Source organism: Mus caroli, unplaced genomic scaffold (genome assembly GCF_978045245.1).
Source record: "Mus caroli unplaced genomic scaffold, Mus_caroli_1 scaffold_10, whole genome shotgun sequence".
In the NCBI taxonomy this organism is placed as follows: Eukaryota; Metazoa; Chordata; class Mammalia; order Rodentia; family Muridae; genus Mus; species Mus caroli.
In genome coordinates, this window is record NW_028227265.1 from 125,041,090 (window position 1) to 125,062,028 (window position 20,939).

Genomic DNA, 20,939 nt, shown 5'->3' on the forward strand with positions numbered 1-20,939 from the left:
AAGAATGTATAACAAAACCATTTGAAAACATAGTATATGTCATTTAATGAGAAAGCATATCCTTTTAAAGTTAGAGTCACATCAAGGTATTTTATATTTTTTGTGACTATTGTGAAGGGTGTTGTTTCCCTAATTTCTTTCTCAGCCTATTTATCTTTTGTGTAGAGAAAGGCCACTGATTTGTTTGCATTAATTTTATATCGAGCTACTGCACTGAAGCTGTTTATCAGGTTTAAGAGTTCTTTGGTGAATTTTTAGGGTTTTATATATATATATATATATATATATATATATATATATATATAATCATATCATCTGCAAATAGTGATATTTTGACTTCTTCCTTTCCAATTAGTATCCCCTTGATCTCCTTTTGTTCTCGAAATGCTCTGGCTAGGACTTCAAGTACAATGTTGAATAGGTAGGGAGAGAGTGGACAGCCTTGTCTAGTTCCTGATTTTAGTGTGATTGCTTCCAGCTTCTCTCCATTTACTTTGATGTTGGCTACTGGTTTGCAGTATATTGATTTTATTATGTGTAGGTATGGGCCTTGAATTCCTGATCTTTCCAAGACTTTTATCATGAATGGGTGTTGGATTTTGTCAAATGCTTTCTCAGCATCTAACAAGATGATCATGTGGTTTTTGTCTTTGAGTTTGTTTGTATAGTGGATTACGTTGATGGATTTCCGTATAATTAAACCATCCCTGCATTCCTGGGATGAAGCCTACTTGATCATGATGGATGATCATTTTGATGTGTTCTTGGATTCAGTCTGCAAGGATTTTCTTGAGTATTTTTCCATCGATATTCATAAGGGAAACTGGTCTGAAGGTCTCTTTCTTTGTTGGGTCTTTATGTGGTTTAGATATCAGAGTAATTGTGGCTTCATAGAATGAATTGGGTAGAGTACCTTCTGTTTCTATTTTTTGGAATAGTTTGAGGACAACTGGAATTAGGTCTTCTTTGAAGGTCTGATAGAACTCTGCACTAAACCCATCTGATCCTGGGCTTTTTTTGGTTGGGAGACTATTAATGACTACTTCTATTTCTTTAGGGAAAATGGGACTATTTAGATCGTTACTCTGATCCTGATTTAACTTTGGTACCTGGTATCTGTCTAGGAAATTGTCCATTTTATCCAGGTTTTCCAGTTTTGTTGAGTATAGCTTTTTGTAGTAGGATCTGATGATGTTTTGAATCTCAACAGGTTCTGTCTCCTGTTTTTCCTTGTTATGTCTCCTTTTTCATTTTTGATTTTGTTAGTTAGGATACTGTCTCTGTGCCCTCTAGTTAGTCTGGCTAAGGGTTTATCTATCTTGTTGATGTTTTCAAAGAACCAGCTCCTGGATTGGTTGATTCTTTGTATAGTTCTCTTTGTTTCCACTTGGTTGATTTTTAGCCCTGAGTTTGATTATTTCCTGCCATCTACACCTCTTGGGTGAATTTGCTTCCTTTTGTTCTAGAGCTTTTAGGTGTGCTGTCAGGCTGTTAGGGTATGCTTTCTCTAGTTTCTTTTTTGGCAGCACTCAGAGCTATGAGTTTTTCTCTTAGAACTTCTTTCATTCTTTCCCATAAGGTAAACTGTCAGTTTAGAATGCATCTTCCCCCTATCTTCATTAACATTAGCAACAGTGCTTTTGCTCACTTTATGTTTAGGAGCAGGAAAAGGTCTTGTATGTAAAGGTAATGTGTGCTTTGTGACATTTGTATTGTTAATATATAACTTGCCTTTTTCTTTAACAGTGATTTATTCTTAGAGATTATCTTGAGTCTTAAGAAGTTACTTTGGACCCTTAAATAGTGTTGAGAGTATAAAAGACTATGCGGAATTTTTTATTATAAGATGACCAAAAACATTTGGAGTCTAGAAAGTGCCTCAATTTCAATTGAATTTTTTTAATATTTTTCAGTAGACCAACAAAATCAGTAGATTTCCATAGGCCTTTTTCATACAAGCTTAGTTACATTTTCTCCCTGTCCTCATCAGTATCATCCACTCTCATTCCAGCTTCAACTTTCTATCTACCATGCTCTCCCATACCTTCGGTGTTCTAATACCTCCTCCCCAACACATATTGTCTCTTCTCCTTCCCTCTCTCATAAGCTATTTATAACTTCCTGGTCCCTATAGACATGCCAGGTTAAGCTTACAAATCTAACCATTGAAAGTTATCAACAAATGAAAAAGAACATGTTACCTTGGTCTTCCTGGTACTGAATTGCTTCATTCAATATGTTGTTTTTGAGTTCCATCCATGTTCCTAAAATTATAATAATTTAATTTTTCATTACAGATGAATAATAGTCCATTGTGTAAATGTACCACGTTTTCATTATTCATTTATCTGTTTATGGATATCTAGGCTGATTTAATTTCCTAAATGTTTTGAATAGAGCAAATATCTCTGTAGTAAGATATGAGGTCCTTTAAGCATATGCCTAAGCATTTGCTTAAATGAGAAGGAAAACTATTTTTCTGTTGCTGTCATTGCTGCAATTTATGAAGACACTAATATGCTTAGATTTGCTGGCCTCAAATTTCCTATACTGCCAAGAACAACAACAAACTTCTGATCCTCCTGAAGTGCTGAGACAGCAGACATGTAAAATTATGCGCAGTTTTATGCAGAGCTGGAATCAAACCCAGGATTTCATTCATGTTAGGCAACTCTACCAACTGAGCTATGTCCCTGTAACATAAACTACTGATGTGTCTAAGTGGTGTTAAGACTAACCTTGACACTTAAAGAATCTCATCTAACACCACTTAAGGTGTTCAAAGCCTCATTTCACTCTTAGCAATGTACTGGCTAGTTTTTTCAATTTGGCACAAATGAGAGTACCTGGGAAGGGGTAACCTCAACTAAGTAATTACATCTGTCAGCTTGGCCTGTGGGCAAGTCTGTGGAGCATTTACTTGATTAATGATTGATCAGCCCACTGTGGACAGTGCCATCCCTAGTCAAGTTGTCCAGAGTTGCATAAAAATGAAAGCTGAGTAAGTCATGGAAGCAAGTCAAGAAGCACATTCCTCCATGATCCCTTCTTCATTTCCTACCCCCAGGCTCCTGCCTTGAGTTCTTGCCTTGGCTTTCTACATTTTTCAGGACTGTAACCTCTAAGCTTTTTATCAAAGCAACAGAAAGCAAAGCAGGACAGGTTGATTCTGAAAATAGATGGGGCTAACTTTTCTTAGACAAACTGACAGTTGCCTGATTTCCATTCATTTACTAATTATTTTGGTGTATGATTAAGAATTGTCTGTTGGACTGACATTTTCAGAAATGTTACACCACTAGCAATTCATAGACTGTCATTTGTCCTACATTTTTTTACACCTGTGTTAAATATGCCTCATGCACCAAAGATTTAAACAATAAGAGACTTTCCCTAAGAGTTGGGTCATTTGTCTTCACTCTGGTACTAACTTCATTATAAGGTAATGCATAATCTATCTGTTTTAGCTGCACCCTTTCCTGAAGAACATGCAGTTTACTAATCCTGCTGGAGAACAAGTGAATTTGGATGGAAAAATGAAATTGAACGCAGAGTATGACATTCTCAATTACTGGAACTTTCCAGAAGGTCTCAAACTTAAGGTGAAAGTTGGACAATTTTCCCCATATAGTTCTCTTGGTCAACAATTATCTTTATCTGATGATATGATAGAATGGGCTATCGGATTTACAGAGGTGAGTTGGGTATAATTTTAACACTTTGAACTTCATGTAATAAAACACATCTTACTTGAGCTACACCTACCCCAGAAGCTATCTGCAATAGACACCCCCTCATAAAGGAAAAAATAGTTTCTTCCAATGGAAGCTCACTTCAGGGCAGGCTCTATACCCAGGAAACTCAGTGGCACCAGTGGTACTTGGATAGATTTTTAAAAATCTGTCTTTTTATATCATATTTCTTTGTTTGGACACTTTTTGTCATGTTGGTCTTTAGCTAGAGTGTGTGTGTGTGTGTGTGTGTGTGTGTGTGTGTGTGTGTGTGTTCCTATGGTTTTGTTTTCAGGTTTGCTTGTTTTTTAAACAGAGAAAGAAAAGGGGTGGAGTTGAGTGAGTTATGAGTTGGTGGAGATCTGAGTGGTGTTAAGAGAATGAAAGTTTCATCATCAAAACATTTTGCATGAAAAGATTTAAAATAGTTTTTATATTAATTACCTATTTTTCTTGATGTTTTCTTTTGCAAGACATTTTTTGCAATTTTATATACCAATATTTTAAGTTTTCTATATAAATTTTAAAAGTATTATTGAGATGCTAAAAATAATATAAATATATAAAATATTAAATGATGTATTTTATATTATATAAGCTATACAATCTCACAAATATTAAAAATAAAATCACCTGTAAAACTGAAAAAATGTATTCTGGGTTTTTGCTTCCTAACCACTTACTCACATACCAAAATGCAAATTTTGGGTTATTGGGAGGGAGTGTCCAGAAACTTTAAAATTTTAAATTTTACTTTGTTTTGTTTTGTATATGTGTGTTTTGATTACATTTATGTCTGGGCAACACATGCATGCCTGGTGCTAGCAGAAGCCAGAAGCAGGTGTTGTATCCTCTGACATTGGAATCATGGAAGGCTGTGTGAGCTGCCATGTGGGTGCTGGGAGCTGAACTTGGTCCTCATAAAGAACACTCAGTTCTCTTAACCACTGAACCAACTTTCCAGCCCCGTAAACAGTTACTCAAATGATTTTTGACTTTAAAACCATTTTTAAGTAGATAAAAGCTTGATAAAATCAGCAGAAAATATATCAATTATCTTAATAAAAACATAAAATCTTGATAATTTTATAATACACACAACAGATTTATTTAAAACCAAAACATATTATATACTAGCATTTATTTTAATAGCAAAGTTAGTTCACCATTTCATATGTGTACAGTCATAATAAAAAGTTTATCATTTGCATACTAAGAATATTACTGAAGAACAAAGCTGTGGCAAGGATCCTACAGCATATTTAGAATTACTTTGATCAACATAAAACATTTTCTGGCATTTCTTTTTCTGACATATTTTGTTGTTGTTGTTGTTGTTTCTTTTTCTTTTTTTACTTTTTTATTTAAATTTATTTATTCATTTATTTACACTCCATATTTTACACACACACACACACTCTGTCTACCCTCCAACTGTTCCACATCCCATACCTCCTTCCTACCTGCCTGTCTCCAAGTGGATGTCCCCACCCCCCACCCAACCTGACCTCTAAACTCCCTGGGGCCTCAAGCCTCTTGAGGGTTAGGTGCATCATCTCTGAATGAACACATACCCAACAGTCCTCTACTGTATGTGTGTTGGAGACCTCATATCCGCTGGTGTATACTGCCTGTTTGGTGGTCCAGAGTTTGAGAGATCTCGGGGTTCCAGATTAATGGAGACTGCTGGTCCTTCTACAGGATAGTCCTTCTCCTCAGCTTCTTCCAGCTTTTCCCTAATTCAACAACAGGGGTCAGCTGCTTCTGTCCTTTGGTTGGGTGTAAATATCTGCATCTGACTCTTTCAGCTGCTTTGTTGGGTCTTCCAGAGTGCAGTCATGCTAGGTCCCTTTTTTGAGCGCTCCATATCCTCATTAAAAGTGTCAGGCCTCGGGACCTCTCCTTGAGCTGGATCCCTCTTCGGGACTGTCACTGGACCTTCTCTTTTTTAGGCTTCTCTACATGTCTGTCTCTGTAATTCTTTCAGACAGGAACAATTATGGGTCAGAGTTATAACTGTGAGATGCCCCCCCCCATTTGATGCCCTGTCTTCCTGCTGGAGGTGGGCTCTATAAGTTCTCTCTCCCTACTGTCCAGCATTTCATCTAAGGCCCCTCCCTCTGAGTCCTGAAAGTCTCTCACCTCCCAGGTCTCTGGTACATTCTGGAGGGTTCCCCCAACCTCCTATCTCTTAAGGTTGCCTGTTTCCATTCTTCCTGCTGGACCTCAGGGCTTCAGTCCTTTTTCCCTCACCCAATACCAGATAAAGTTCCCCTCTCTCTCTTCTCCCACACCCCATCATTTTCCCTCCCATGTTCTTCCCTCCCTTTGCACTTGTGATTGCTTTCTTCTCCATCCCATGTGGGACTGAGGCACTCTCATTTGAGCACTTCAGCTTGTTGACTTTTTTGAATTTTGTGGACTGTATCTTGGGCATTCTGTACTTTCTTGGCTAATATTCACTTCTTATTGAGTACATACCATGCATGTCCTTTTGGGTCTCAGTTACCTTACTAAGGATGGTATTTTCTAGTTCCATCCATCTGCCTGCATAATTCAGGATGGTCTCATTCTTAATAGCTGAGTAGTATTCCATTGTGTAAATGAACCACATTTTCTGTATCCATTCTTCTGTTGTGGAACATCTGGGTTGTTTCTAGATTCTCGTTATCACAAACAAGGTCACCATGAACATAGTAGAACACGTGCCCCTGTGGCATGGTGGTGTATCTTCTGGTGTATGCCCAGGAGTGGCATAGCTGGGTCCTCAGGTAGTACTGTGTCCAGTTTCCTGAGGAACTCCAGATTGATTTCCAGAGTGGTTTTACCAGTTTGCAGTGGAGGTGTGCTCCTCTTTCTCCACATCCTGGACAACATTTGCTGTCACCTGAGATTTAGATCTTAGCCAGTGTGTTTGGTGTAAGATGGAATCTCAGGGTCATTTTGATTTGCATTTCCCTGATAATAAGAACTTGGAACATTTCTTTATGTGCTTCTCAGCCATTCAAGATTCCTCTGTTGTAAATTCTCTGTTTAGTTCTATGCCCCATTTTTTTATTGGGTTGTTTGGTTTTTTTGGTGTCTAGCTTCTTAAGTTCTCTATATATTTTGTATATTAGCCCTCTATCTGATGTGAAGTTAGTAACTTTCTCCCCCCAGTCTGCTGATTTGTCCTATTGACAGTCTCCTTTGCCTTATAGAAGCTTTCTAATTTCACGAGTTTATCAATTATTCATCTTAAAGCATGAACCGTTGGAGTCCTGTTTAGGAAATTTCCCCCTATGCCAATGTGTTCCCACTATTCCTTCTATTAGTGTTATACCCTCAGTCATTGGGAAACCCAGACAAGCCCAAGAATTGCAAAGTCTGCTGCAATTTGCAAGAGAGCCTTTATTTCAAGTCTGGACTCAAATCGAAAGCCCCTCCACTGGCATTTGATAGCATTTGATAACGAGTCCAGAAAACACTGAGTTTATATACAGTGCAGTTAAGAATTCCTTGAATACCTAGGGTGAAGGGGAGTGGAAGCAGAGGATAGCCAGCAGGTTGTAACTCAAATACAATACCGTTTGGTGGGACAGGACTGAAGCTGATTTTTAGCTGAACTAATTTTTATGACCGGCCATAACTGTCTGTGACCTCTGATTACCTTTTCTCTATGATTTAAATGTGGGACCTTAATATTCTTTGAGTTTGTTATTTCTCTAAGTTCCCAAGTACAGGCATCTGGAGAGCTCGGCCATTTATCAGAGGGAAGGCTAGATTCTGGCGTCACATAGGTGGGGAGGCCATCTCAAGCTAGGATCTGGCTCCTTTGGGTGTTTTAATTAAGGGGGGGTTATGGGCAGTGCCATTCTAACACCGGACTGTGTTTTCTCGGAGCGTCCAAAGTGGGGAAGGGAACCCTGGGCTTGCTGCAAGGAGACTCAGTGCAGAAACCAGCTGCCTGCATACTGCGATTGCCACAGAGAGGGATGGGGGGGGGGAGGTTCTGCAGGAAAATATGCAGAGGCAAACCGTCTGTAAACAACACTGGAGTCTCTTTGGTGAAGCTTCCAAGAAGAAGGGCAATTGACCACAGAGAGTTAACATCAGTAATTCGGAGGCTACAAAATTAGATTCAGTGTATCTAGTTTTATGTTGAGGTCCTTGATCCACGTGGACTTGAAATTTGTACAAGGTGACAAATATGGATCTAGTTTCATTTTCTACATCCAGACCACCAGTTAGACCAGCACCATTTATTGAAGATGCTTTCTTCTTTCCATTGCATACTTTTGGCCTCTTTCTCAAAGATCAAGTGTACATAAGTGTGTAGTTTTATTTCTGGGTCTTCAATTCTATTCCATTGATCAAAATGTCTGTCTCTGTACCAATACCATGCCGTTTTTATCACTATTGCTCTGTAGCATAGCTTGAGGTCAGGATGGTGATCTCCCCAGTAGTTCTTTTATTGTTAAGAATTGTTTTCACAATTCTGGGTTTCTTGCCTTTCCAGAAAATTTGCGAATTACTCTTTCTAATTCTATGAAGAATTGTGTTGATATTTTGATGAGGATTACATTGAATCTGTAGATTACAGAATAGTCATTTTTACTATGTTAGTTCTGCAATCTTAGATCACTCCATTTACTGCACTCTTCTTCAATTTCTTTCTTGAAAGACTTGAAGTTATTGTCATATAGATCTTTCACTTGCATGGTTAGAGTTACCCCAAGATATTTTATATTATTTGTGGCTATTGTGAAGAGAGTTGTTTTCCTAATTTCTCTCTCAGGCTGTTTATTGTCTGTATAAAGGAAGGCTACTGATTTATTTAAGTTAATTTTATATCCAGCCACTTTGCTGAAGTTATTTATCAGCTGAAGAAGTTCTCTGGTAGAAGTTTTGGGGTTGCTTATATATACTATCTTATCATCTGCAAATAGTGATACCTTTACTTCTTCTATGTCAATTTGTATCCTCTTGATCTTTGTCTGTTGTCTTATTGCTCTAGCTAGAACTTCAAGTACTTTTATCATGAATGGGTGTTGGATTTTGTCAAATGCTTTCTCAGCATCTAATGAGATGATCATGTGGTTTTTGTCTTTGAGTTTGTTTATATAGTGGACTATGTTGATGGATCTCCCTATATTGAACCATCCCTGCATCCCTGGGATGAAGCCTACTTGATCATGCTGGAAGATTGTTTTGATGTGTTCTTGGATTCAGTTTTCGAGAATTTTATTGAGTATTTTTTGCATCGATATTCATAAGGGAAATTGGTCTGAAGTTCTCTTCCTTTGTTGGGTCTGTATGGTTTAGGTATCAGAGTAATTGTGGCTTCATAGGACGAATTTTGGCAGAGTACCTTCTGTTTGTATTTTGTGCAATGGCTTGAGAAGTATAGGAATTATGTGCTCTTCGAAGGTCTGATAGAACTCTGCACTAAACCCATCTGGTCCTGGGCTTTTTTTGTTTGGGAGACTATTAATGACTGTTTCTATTTCTTTGGAGGATATGGGACTGTTTAGATTGTTAATCTGATGGTGATTTAACTTTGGTACCTGGTATCTGTCTAGAAAATTGTCCATTTCATCCAGGTTTTCCAGTTCTTTTGAGTATAGGCTTTTGTAGAAGGATCTGATAAATTTTTTGGATTTCCTCAGATGCTATTGTTATGTTTCCCTTTTCATTTCTGATTTTGTTAATTAGGATACTATTCCTGTGCCCTCTAGTGAGTCTGGCTAAGAGTTGGTCTATCTTGTTGATTTTCTCAACCAGCTCCTGGTTTGGTTGATTCTTTGTATAGAGTTCTTTTTGTTTCCACTTGGCTGATTTCAGCCCTGGGTTTGATTATTTCCTGTTGTCTACTCCTCTTGGGTGAATTTGCTTCCCTTTGTTCTAGAGCTTTTAGGTGTGCTGTCAAGCTGCTAGTGTGTGCTCTCTCCAGATTCTTTTTGGAGGCACTTAGAGATATGAATTTTCCTCTTATGACTTCTTCCATTGTGTTCCATAAGTTTGGATATGTTGTGGCTTCATTTTCACAAAACTCCTAAACATCTTTAATTTCTTTCTTTTTTTCTTCCTTCCTTGACCAAGTTATTATTGCGTAGAGTGTTGTTCAGCTTCCATGTGTATGTTGGCTTTCTATTATTTATGTTGTTATTGAAGATAAGCCTTAGTCCGTGGTGATCTGATAGGATGCATGGGATAATTTCAATATTTTTGTATCTGTTGAGGCCTGTTTTGTAACCAATTATATGGTCAGTTTTAGAGAAAGTACCATGTGGTGCTGAGAAAAAGGTATATCCTTTTGTTTTAGGATAAAAATGTTCTATACATATCAGTTAAATCCATTTGTTACATAATTTCTGTTAGTTTCACTGTGTGTCTGTTTAGTTTCTGTTTCCAGGATCCGTCTAATGATGAGAGTGGGATGTTGAAGTTTCCCACTATTATTGTGTGCAATACAATGTGTGTTTTGAGCATTACTAAAGTTTCTTTAATGAATGTGGATGCCCTTGCATTTGGAGCATAGATGTTCAGAATTGAGGGTTCATCTTGGTAAATTTTACCTTTGACAAGTATGAAGTGTCCCTCCTTATCTTTTTTGGTAACTTTAGGTTAAAAGTCGATTTTATTCAATATTAGAATAGCTACTCCAGCTTTTAACTTGGGACCATTTGCTTGGGAAATTGTTTTCCAGCCTTTATCTCTGAGGTAGTGTCTGCCTTTGTCACTGAGGCGGGTTTCCCGTATGCAGCAAAATGTTGGGTTCTGTCTATGTAACCAGTCTGTTAGTCTATGTCTTTTTATTGGGTAATTGAGTCCATTGATATTAAGAGATTCTAAGGAAAAATAATTGTTGCTTCCTGTTATTTTTGTTGTTAGAATTGGAATTTTGTTCATGTTTTAGGTTCTTGTTTTAGGTTTGTTGAAAGATTACTTTCTTGCTTTCTCTAGATCATAGATTCCCTTCTTGTGTTGGAGTTTTCCCTTTATTACCCTTTGAAGGGCTGGATTTGTGGAAAGATATTGTATGAATTTGGTTTTGTCATGGGATACCTTGGTTTCTCCATTTATGGTGATTAAGAATTTTGCTGGGTATAGTAGCCTGGGCTGGCATTTGTGCTCTCTTAGGGTCTGTATGAGATCTGCCCAGGATCTTCTGGCTTTCATACTCTCTGGGCAGAAGTCAGGTGTAATTCTGATAAGTCTGGCTTTATGTGTTACTTGACCTTCTTCCCTTACTGCTTTTGATATTCTTTCTTTGTTTTGTGGATTTGGTGCTGTGATTATTATGTGACAGGAGGAATTTCTTTTCTGGTCCAAACTACTTGGAGTTCTGCTGGGTTCTTGTATGTTCATGGGCATCTCTTTCTTTAGGTTGAGGAAGTTTTCTTCTATAATTTTGTTAAAGATATTTACTGACCTTTCAAGTTGGAAATCGTCCTTCTTGTCTATACCTATTATCGTTAGATTTGGTCTTCTCATTGTGTCCTGGATTTCCTGGATGTTTTGGGTTAGTATCTTTTTCCATTTCACATGTTCTTTGATTGTTGTGTCAATGTTTTCTATGGTATCTTCTGCACTTGAGATTCTCTCTTCTATCTCTTGTATTCTGTTGGTGATGCTTGCATCTATGGCTCTGGACTTCTTTCCTGGGTTTTCTATTTCCAGAGTTGTCTCCCTTTGTGATTTCTTTATTGTTTCTACTTCCATTTTTAGATCCTGGATGGTTTTGTTCAATTCTTTCACCTGATAGTATGTGTTCTCCTGTATTTCTTTAAGTTATTTATGTCCTTCTTATAGTCCTCCATCATCATCCTGAGAAGTGATTTTAGATCCATATCTTCCTTTTCTGTTGTAATGGAGTATACAAGACTTGCTATGGTGGGAGAGTTGGATTCTGATGATGCCAAGTAACCTCAATTTCTGTTGCTTCTGTTCTTATGCTTGCCTCCTGCCATCTGATTATCTCAAGTGGTTATCCCTGCCCTCAATATATCTGATTGGAGCCTGTCCTTCCTGCAATCCCAGTTGAGTCAGGACTTCTCAGAGTCCAGGTTTCTTTGTGATCCTGTGATTTTGTGATCCTGTGATGCTGAGATTCTGGGTGTGTCAGAGTTCTTGGGAGTCAAACTTCCTCTGAGACCCTGAGATCCTGGTGTGACCAAGTTCCTGCAATCTTGGGTTCCTGGGATCCTAAGATCCTGGATGTGTTAGAGCGCTTGGAAGTGGTATCTCCTGTGGGGATCATGGGGCTGACCACTGAGTTCTAAACCAAGGTAGACCAGCGCTGACCAGAAGGAACCTGAGCCACTGGTCGGACAGGGTCCTGTGTCCATGCTCCAGCTGGCCCCAGGCACCCCTGGTTCTGTTGGAACAGATGTTGTGTATCACTCACCAGTAATCCTAAGATCCTGGGCGTGCTAAGACGCCTGTGGGGTGGAGAGTCCTCTTGAGACTGTGGGACTGCCCGTGGTCGGGCCCAAGGTGGCCCAGTACTGGCACCTGGCATATATTTCTTTTAGATGTTATTTCTTCTTTTAATTCTATGCTTTCAGGTTTGCTATTAAATTTCTAATGTGAGAGCTCTTCAATTTTTTGATGTAGCCACTTAGAGCTCTCAAGACTGCATTCTTTGTGTTGGATATGTTTGGTTATGTTGTCATTTTATTTTCATTCAATTATAAAATCTTTTTAAATTCCTTCCTGATTCCATTTTTCAATCAGTGGAGAGTTGTTCAGTTTCCCTAAATTTGTATACTTTATGTTCTTGATATCAAGCTTTAGACCTTGGTGGTCAGATAGAATAGAGATTGTTATGTCAATTTTCTTATATCTATTGAGACTTGCCTTCTGTCCAAATATATGGATAATTTTGGTGCACATTCCATCAACTGCTATGAAAAATTGTATATTCTTTTGTGTCTGAGTGAAATGTTTTTAAGATATCTGCTTGGTTCACTTGTGATGTTGCTTAATTCCAGCATTTTTTTCAGACCACTGGGCCTTCCTGTTAGAAAATGCTTTCCTGGTATCAGCAGAAGCAGTAGAGATAGGTTCGATTGGAAGCCTGATGGATTATTGGGAAAAGTTAAGCTGGGGCCACATGAAGAGGCAGAGTCTTTCCACTGTTTTTGTAATTATCACTCAAAATAAAGAGTTCCTTGAGGCATCTTCATCCATACTGTGTTCTACTTGTCCTCTTCCCCCACTCCTCTCCCTCATCCCCTGTCCACCTCCTGATAGCACTCTTCTTCTCTACAAACATCTGCTTCTGCTTGCAGGCGATACATATTCTTTAACCTATCAGACACTTTTGATTAGGCTGTCTTCTTCCTTTCCAATGGTGCGTTTTCTAGTTCCATGATCCATACCTCCCCATAAACATACACATATACACGTACACAAAAATTAACATGTATGCCTAGGGAGATGGATCAGTGTATGTGTGATGGCCATGCTATCATAAGGACTATTTAAAAAAAAAAAAAAAGCACAGGTAAAGAAGCTGGAGATGGCCATGCACATCTAAAACCTTGTAGTGTAGAACTTCCCAAAGAAAGAAGGGTCACTGAGGCTTGTTGGTCAACCAGTCTAGTTTAATGGTAAACCCCAGTTTCAGGGAAAGTCTCAGAGGAAAAAGATTGATAGGCCAGACACTGAATATATTCCTCTAGCCTTCATGCACATACATGTACCTGTGAACATATGCAACACATACATGCACCACATACATACAACAAACAGAAAAGTAATCATAAACAATTAAAGTTAAATCCTGGGTTCACATATAAGAGAAAACATGCAATACATGTCATTCAAAGTCTCACTTAAGTTACTTAAAACATTAACTCCCAATCCTATTTATTCCTACAATAGCCATTATTCTACTTTTTGTTATAGATACATGAAATCCTATTGTGTATAAGAACCATGCTTTCTTTAGCTCTAGATTGGTATTTAGCCTGATTCCATCAGTTAACTATTATGAATAGTGCAGCAGTAAACATGGATCTCAATGGTATATTGACTTAGACTGTTGGGGGTTGAATTAAGCTTATGTGAAGACTTAATGAATTTGTGGGCACAGGCATGGGAACAGCTAATGCTGCTGTTTCTCAAGAAGGAAATGTGGAATGCCAACAAATGTGAAAAGAAACACAGAAAGAAATACCTTTCACCTTCACCAATTTCTGAAGAATTGTTAGGTTAAATGGTGTTCCTGTACCTCAGACATTTTTCAGAAGAAAAATAACATTGTTGTGCTTCATGTAACCTTAAATATGCTAGCCTATGAATAATCAGACTTCCTTTATTAAATGTAAACTTGTAATTTACTATGAAGGGAAATGTAACAATAAAAATGAGCTTGGTGGTACAGTTTACACTTTTGAGACCTCTTGCCTAGAATCCCCTGATTTCCTATTTCAATTCTTTAGCATCGATAAAGAAAAGGAATTTGGAGGATGATGGTTTTTTTTAAGATTTATTTATTATATGTAAGTATAATATAAGACTGTAGCTGTCTTCAGACACTCCAGAAGAGGAAGTCAGATCTCATTATGGATGGTTGTGAGCCACCATGTGGTTGCTGGGATTTGAACTCTGGATCTGCTTCTTACCCATTGAGCCATCTTACCAGCCCAAGAAAAGGAATTTGGATCCCCTTTCATTTTAGACTCTTTGGAGTATATGTTCCAAAGTAGTATATATGAGTCAATGCTTCACTTGTCTTCAGTGTTCTTTGCTGGTCTTCACTGGTCATCACTGGTCTTTGCTGGTCTTCACTGGTGTTCATTTCATAGAGAGAAATGCACCCAAGAACTTCATGTGTTATCCCAGCTGATTCTTGCCTTATCTGCTGATTTGGTGGAGCCTTGCAGTTTCTGCTGAATTGAATCCCTCCTACTGATTCATGTTTGGTGTTGCTATTGGACTGCTGATATCTTAACATCAAAGAATGGAATCACCCCCAAAGAACTACTTATAAACAGACCCACAACCCCCTTTTCCTATAAACATTCTTTTTCCCCTATCTCTGTTCTGTGGGCTAGAGAAAAGGTTGAATTGTTCTAGAACTCTGAATAATATAGGCTTGGAAAAATCTAAGCTTACACATGTCCTTTTTGACAGAGCCAAAGAAAGATAAGAGGAGTGACTCCCTTTGGAATACAGAAAACAATTTCACAGGTCTGAAGAGTACTGAGAGCAAGCTTTGATATATCCTCCAGAAATCCTTTTGTTTATTCTGCCATGCCTAGCTGAAGCCAGAGTGTCATCTTTGACCAAGTCATTGGGCCTTGCACTTTGTGGGGATGGTGGTACTAACTTTGGACGCAATAGAGCCTACCTACACTTAAGAGTACTTTGTTTCCCACCATGAGACTCACTTGGAGAAAACTGTTTAGACTTGCAAGTGGCTCTTAACTGGAGATAGTTTTTGAGTTATGGATGGTGGTGCATGTCTTCTTCTCTCCGCTCAAGTATTCTGTGTGATACAAACCCATGTCAGACCTGTACATGTTACAGTCTCTTGGAATTCATATGCCTGCTTATTTTCAAAAGAGTGAGAGAAGTAGGCATCCCAGCACTCAGGAAGCAGAGGCCTGTGGATTTCTGTGAATTTGAGGCCATCCTAGTCTATATAGTGAGTTTCAGGGCAGCCAAAGATTTGTATAAAAGCCTTGACTCTACATCTAAAAACAAGATGGACACAGGGCTTGGCTGATCATGAAAACAGGATGTGGGAGTTTTGACCTTGCTTACCCCATGAACTCACCAGGAGGGTGTCGGGCTAGGATGAAGCCACAGGACACAGCTCCAGAGAGCATAGTCTAAGGTGCTGGGGACAGCCAGAGCTGGCTTGGGCGTCCCCAGGCCTGCAAGAAGGCTGCGGCCATCTGGTTCTCAGGCTCTTGGGCACTCAGGTGCCTCTGGAAGGCATGGAAGAGCAGAAAATGCAGTCAGGCCCTGAGGGCTGTATTTAGCCTGGGGCTGAGAGGGAAAAAAGGGGAGCTCCAGTTGGAACCCACGGGGATGAGTCCTTTGCTTGTCACTGGTGTCAGGCTTGGCTTGGGAGTGTAGAGAGGCCTTCTATGGGAGGTTAAACTCTTTAAGTGAAGACTTTCTCCATAGTTCCCCATGGCGAATCCCAATGAAAAGAGACAGCCCATGGTTTTAAGGCATTTATTGTCATGGCAAAAAGTGGATGAGTAAAACCATACCCCACTTCTCGGGGTAGGCCTGAGGTTAAATATATTTTGCAGAGAGGTGTGTCTGGAAAGGAGATTTGGTTGGCGAAATCCTCTAGGCCTTTAGGAACCTCATTAAAATGGAGATCTGTCTTGAGGCTATGTGACTACAGGTCACATCCTGTACCTGTGGAGGGGCTTGGGGTATTGCCTGTGACTGATGGCCACAAATCTATGGAGGGGTATGGGGGTGGAAGACTGTAGCTTCATGACAGGAGCCATGTGCCCAGGAGCAAGGCAAAATGCCTTCCGACAGTTGAGGATCACCATGGTTTCTAGCCTGTGTTCAACCAAGAACCAGGCTGCCTTTCAATGGTCCTACAAGGTTAGTTAATTCTGTTGGTTTCCTTGTGGTTTCCTTGACCTCTCTGGCTCCTTTAGTCCTTCCTCCCTCTCTTCCACAAGATTCCCTGAGCTCTAGCTAATGCTAGGCTAATGGCCTCTGCTTCTGTTTCCATCAGCTGCTGGGTGAATCCTCTTAGATGACAGTTATGCTAGGCCCCTGTATGCAAGTATACCAGAATACCCTTAATATTGTCATAGGTGGGCTCTCTCAAGGCATGGGACCCAAGATGGGGCAATCATTGGTTTGCCATTCCTTCATATTTTGCTCCATGTTTATCTCTGCACACCATGAAGGCAGGACAAATTGTAGATCGAAGGTTTTGTGGCTGTGTCCCCAGTCCTCCATTGGAAGTCTTTGCTGGTTACAGACAGTAGCTATTTCATGTTCCATATCCACTATTGCTAGGAGCCTTAGCTAGGGTCATGCTCATAGACTGCTGGGGTTTCCTTTCTCCTAAGATTTTTGCTCCTACCAGAGATGCCCCACACCCACTGCAAATCCCAGCTCCCTCTTCTAGTCTTCTCTACCTCTCTCCTCCCTGCAACTGATCCCTCCTGTTACCCTCCACACCCTGGCTCCTACCAAGTTCCCTCCATCCATTCACCCCCAATATCTATGGTATTTCCCATTCTCAGTGAGATTCAACACACACACCTCCCTTAGGTTTCCTTGTTACTTAGCTTCTTTGTGTCTATGGATTATAGTGTGGTTATCTTGTGTTTGATGGCTATTATCCACTTATAAGTGACTGCTTACCATGTGCGGCTTTCTAGTTCTAAGTTACCTCAGTAAGGATGATCTTTTCTAGTTCCATCTATTTGTCTGCAAATTTTATGGGGTCCATGTTTTTAATAGCAGAATTGCATTCCATTGTGTAAAGGTATTACATTTTCTTTATTCATTCTTCAGTTGAGGGACATCTAGATTGTTTCCAGTTTCTGGCTATTACAAATGAAGCTGCTATGAACATAGTTGAGAAAGTATCCTTGTGGTATGATGGGGGATATTTTGCATATATTCCCTGTAATAGTATAGCTGGGTCTTAAGGTAGAAATATTTCCAATTGTCTGAGAAACTGACAAGTTGATTTCCCAAGTGGCTTTACAAGTTTACATTTCCACCAGCAATGTACTAGTATTCCCTTTGCTCCGTGTCCTCACCATCAGGAGCTATCACTTGAGTTTTTAAAATCAGCCATTCTGACATAGGTATGATTGAATATGAGTTGCTTTGATTTGCATTTCCCTGATGACTAAGGATGCTGACCACTTCACAGAGTGCTTCTTGGACATTAGAGATTACTCTATTGAGAATATTCTGCTTAGCTCTGTACCCCATTTTAAATTGGGTGATTTGGTTTGTTGTCAAATTTCTTGAGTTCTTCATATATTTTTGGATATCAGCTCTCTGTCAGATGTAGGATTGATTAAGGTCTTTTCCCATTCCATAGGCTGACATTTTGTCCTACTGACAGCATCCTTTGCCTTACAGAAGAATTCTTGATCTTAGTGCCTGAGCTATTGGTGTTCTGTTCAGGAAGTTGTATCTTGTGCCACTTCTCTTGTACTAGATTTGGTATAACTGGATTTATGTTGTGGTCCTTAACTCATTTGGGCTTAAATTCTGTGCAAGGTGATCAATACAGATCTAGCTGAATTCTTCTACATGCAGATATTCAATTAGTCCAACAACAGGATTGTTTTAGCTATCTTGGGTTTTTGTTTTTCCATATGAAGTTGAGTATTGGTATTTTACTGTCTTTAAAGAATTGTTTTGTAATTTTGATGCAAATTTCATTAATTTGTAGATTACTTTTGGTTATATGGCCATTTTTACTATGTTAATCCTACCAATGCATGAGCATGGAAGATCTTTACATCTTTTGATATCTTCCTCATTTTCTTTAAGACTTGAAGTTCTTGTGATACAGATCTTTTACTTGCTTGGTTATAATTACACGAAGGTATTTTGTATTATTTGTGACTATTGTGAAGGGTATTGTTTCCCTAATTTCTTTCTCAGCTCATTTATTGTTTGTATAAATGAGGGTATTGATTTTTTTACATTTTTTGTTTGTTTGTTTTTAGCCACTTGGCTAAAGGTGTTTATTAACTGTAGGAGTTTCCCGGTAAATTTTTTGAGTCATTTATGTATACTATCATATTATATGCGAATAGCAATATTTTGACCACTTCCTTTCCAATTTTTATCCTTTTGATATCCTTTAGTTGTGTTATTCTCTAGCTAAAACTTCAAGTGCTACATTAAATATATACAGAAAGAGTGTACAGCCTTGTCATGTCCCTGATTTTAGTTAATCACTTAAAGTTTCTTTCCACTTAATTTTATATTGGCTATTAGCTTACTATATATTGCCTTTAATATGTTTTGGTAAACACTTTGTATCTCTAAGCTCTCCAAGACTTTTAACATGAAGGGGAGTTTATAAGCATACTTTTTTGCAAACTACTTTTAATAAGGGTTCAACCTCTCCTCCAGCCCACCACCCAGCAGAAGTAGTGGAAGAGAAAAGTCATTAGGATATGGGAGAAGTAGACATGTTTAGCAAAAGTTCTTTAGGGGTGAGCTTCATCTTCTTTCTCAGCAGTTCAGTCCCATAGCAACACCAAAATGGGACTCAGCACCTGCAGACCAGTTGGCAGGCTTTCTGTTGTTTCTGTCATTGTTGAAGTTCAGCTTAAATCCATGAAGGTCTAATAAGGTAAAAGGATTTATCTCAATTTTCTTGTATCTGTTGAGGCTTGCTTTGTGACCAATTATATTCCATGAACTGCTGACAAGGTTATTTGGTTCATTTCAGGCATAATGTTGGTTTCTGTCTAGATGCCCCGCTCATTGGTAAGGGTGGGTGTTGAAGTCTCCCACTATTAATGCATGGAATTCAATGTGTGAATAAACTTTAATAATGTTTCTTTTATGAATGCGGGTGTCATTGCACTTGGGAGAGTAAGTATTCATAACTGATGTCTCAGCTAGGTGAATTTTTCCTTTGGTGAGTGTGAACTGTTCTTCTCATCAGTTTTGATTAATTTTGGTTGAAAGTCTACTATTTTTCAAACTGGCTAATTTTTTTTCACTTTTTATTAGTTATTTTATTTATTTACATTTCAAATGTTATCACCCTTCCCAGTTTTTCCTCCATAAGCCCCCTATCACCTCCTCCCTCCCATCTGCCTCTATGAGGGTGCTGCCCCTCCCACCCACTCACTCCTGCCTCAGCAGCCTAGCATTCCCCTATCTTGGGTCATCAAGCCTTCCAGTGGTGCCAGATAAGGCAATTCTCTGCTACTTATCCAGGGGGAGCCATGGGTATCCCCTGTATACTTTTTGGTTGGTAGTTTAGTACCTGGGAGCTTTGAGTGGTCTAGTTGGTTGATATTGTTGTTCCTCCTGTGAGGATGCAAACTCCTTCAGCTCCTACAGTCTTTGCCCAAACTTCCCCATTGGGGTCCCTGAGCTCAGTCCAGTGTTTGGCTGTGTACATCTACATCTGTATTGGCTCAGCTCTGGCAGAGCCTGTCAGAAGACAGCTGTGTCAGGCTCCAGTCACCAAGCATTTGGCATCAGCAATAGTGTCAGACTGATTTCCAGAGTGGTTGTACCAGTTTGCAATCCCACCAGCAATGGAGGAGTGTTCCTCTTTTGCCACATCTTCGCCAGCATATGCTGTCAGCTGAGGATAGAATATACCATATTTTCTGTATCCATTCCTCTGTTGAGGGACATCTGGGTCTTTCCAGCTTTTGGCTATTATAAGTAAGGCTGCTATGAACATAGTGGAGCATGTGTTCTTATTACAAATTGGAACATCTTCTGGGTATATGCCCCGGAGTGGTATAGCTGGGTCCTCAGGTAGTACTATGTCCAATTTTCTGAGGAACTGCCAGACTGATTTCCAGAGTAGCTGTACCAACCTGCAATCCCAACAGTAATGGAGGAATGTCCCTCTTTCTCCACATCCTCACCACCATCTGCTGTCACCTGACTTTTTGATCTTAGCCATTCTGACTGGTGTGAGGTGGAATCTCAGGGTTGTTTTGATTTGCATTTCCCTGATGATTAAGGATGTTGAGCATTTCTTTAAGTGCTTCTCTGCCATTTGAGATTCCTCAGTTGAGAATTCTCTGTTTAGCTCTGTACCCAATTTTTAAATAGGGTTATTTGGTTCTCTGGAGTCTAACTTCTTAAATTCTTTGTATATATTGGATATTAGCCCCTCTATCTGATGTAGGGTTGGTAAAGATCTTTTCCCAATCTGTGAATTACCATTTTGTCCTATTGACAGTGTCCTTTATCTTACAGAAGCTTTTCAATTTTATGAGGTCCCATTTGTCAATTCTTGATCCTAAAGCATAAGCCATTGGTGTTCTATTCAGGAAATTTTTCCCTGTGCCAATGTATTTGAGGTTCATTCCCAATTTCTCTTCTATTAGATTCATCGTACCTGGTTTTATGTATCCTTGATCCACTTAGACTTGATCTTTGTACAAGGAGATAAGAATGGGTCAATTTGCATTCTTCTACTAGCTAACCACCAGTTGAACCAGCACCACTTGTTGAAAATGCTGTCTTGCGGGGCAGTGGTGGCACATGCCTTTA

General features: G+C 39.2%; 1 protein-coding gene across 5 annotated transcripts in view; it reads left to right on the forward strand.

The window, feature by feature from the left end:
- LOC110300074 (vomeronasal type-2 receptor 116-like) overlaps positions 1-20,939 on the forward strand; it is a 78,823-nt gene that overhangs the window by 42,208 nt on the left and 15,676 nt on the right. For 4 of the 5 annotated variants that reach the window (XM_085844228.1, XM_085844226.1, XM_085844224.1 and 1 more), the window contains one exon: positions 3,468-3,695. In XM_085844228.1, the coding sequence (XP_085700354.1) occupies positions 3,468-3,695 (228 nt within the window). The remainder of the gene's footprint in view (positions 1-3,467; positions 3,696-20,939) is intronic. The other variant, XM_085844225.1, reaches the window with a different exon arrangement.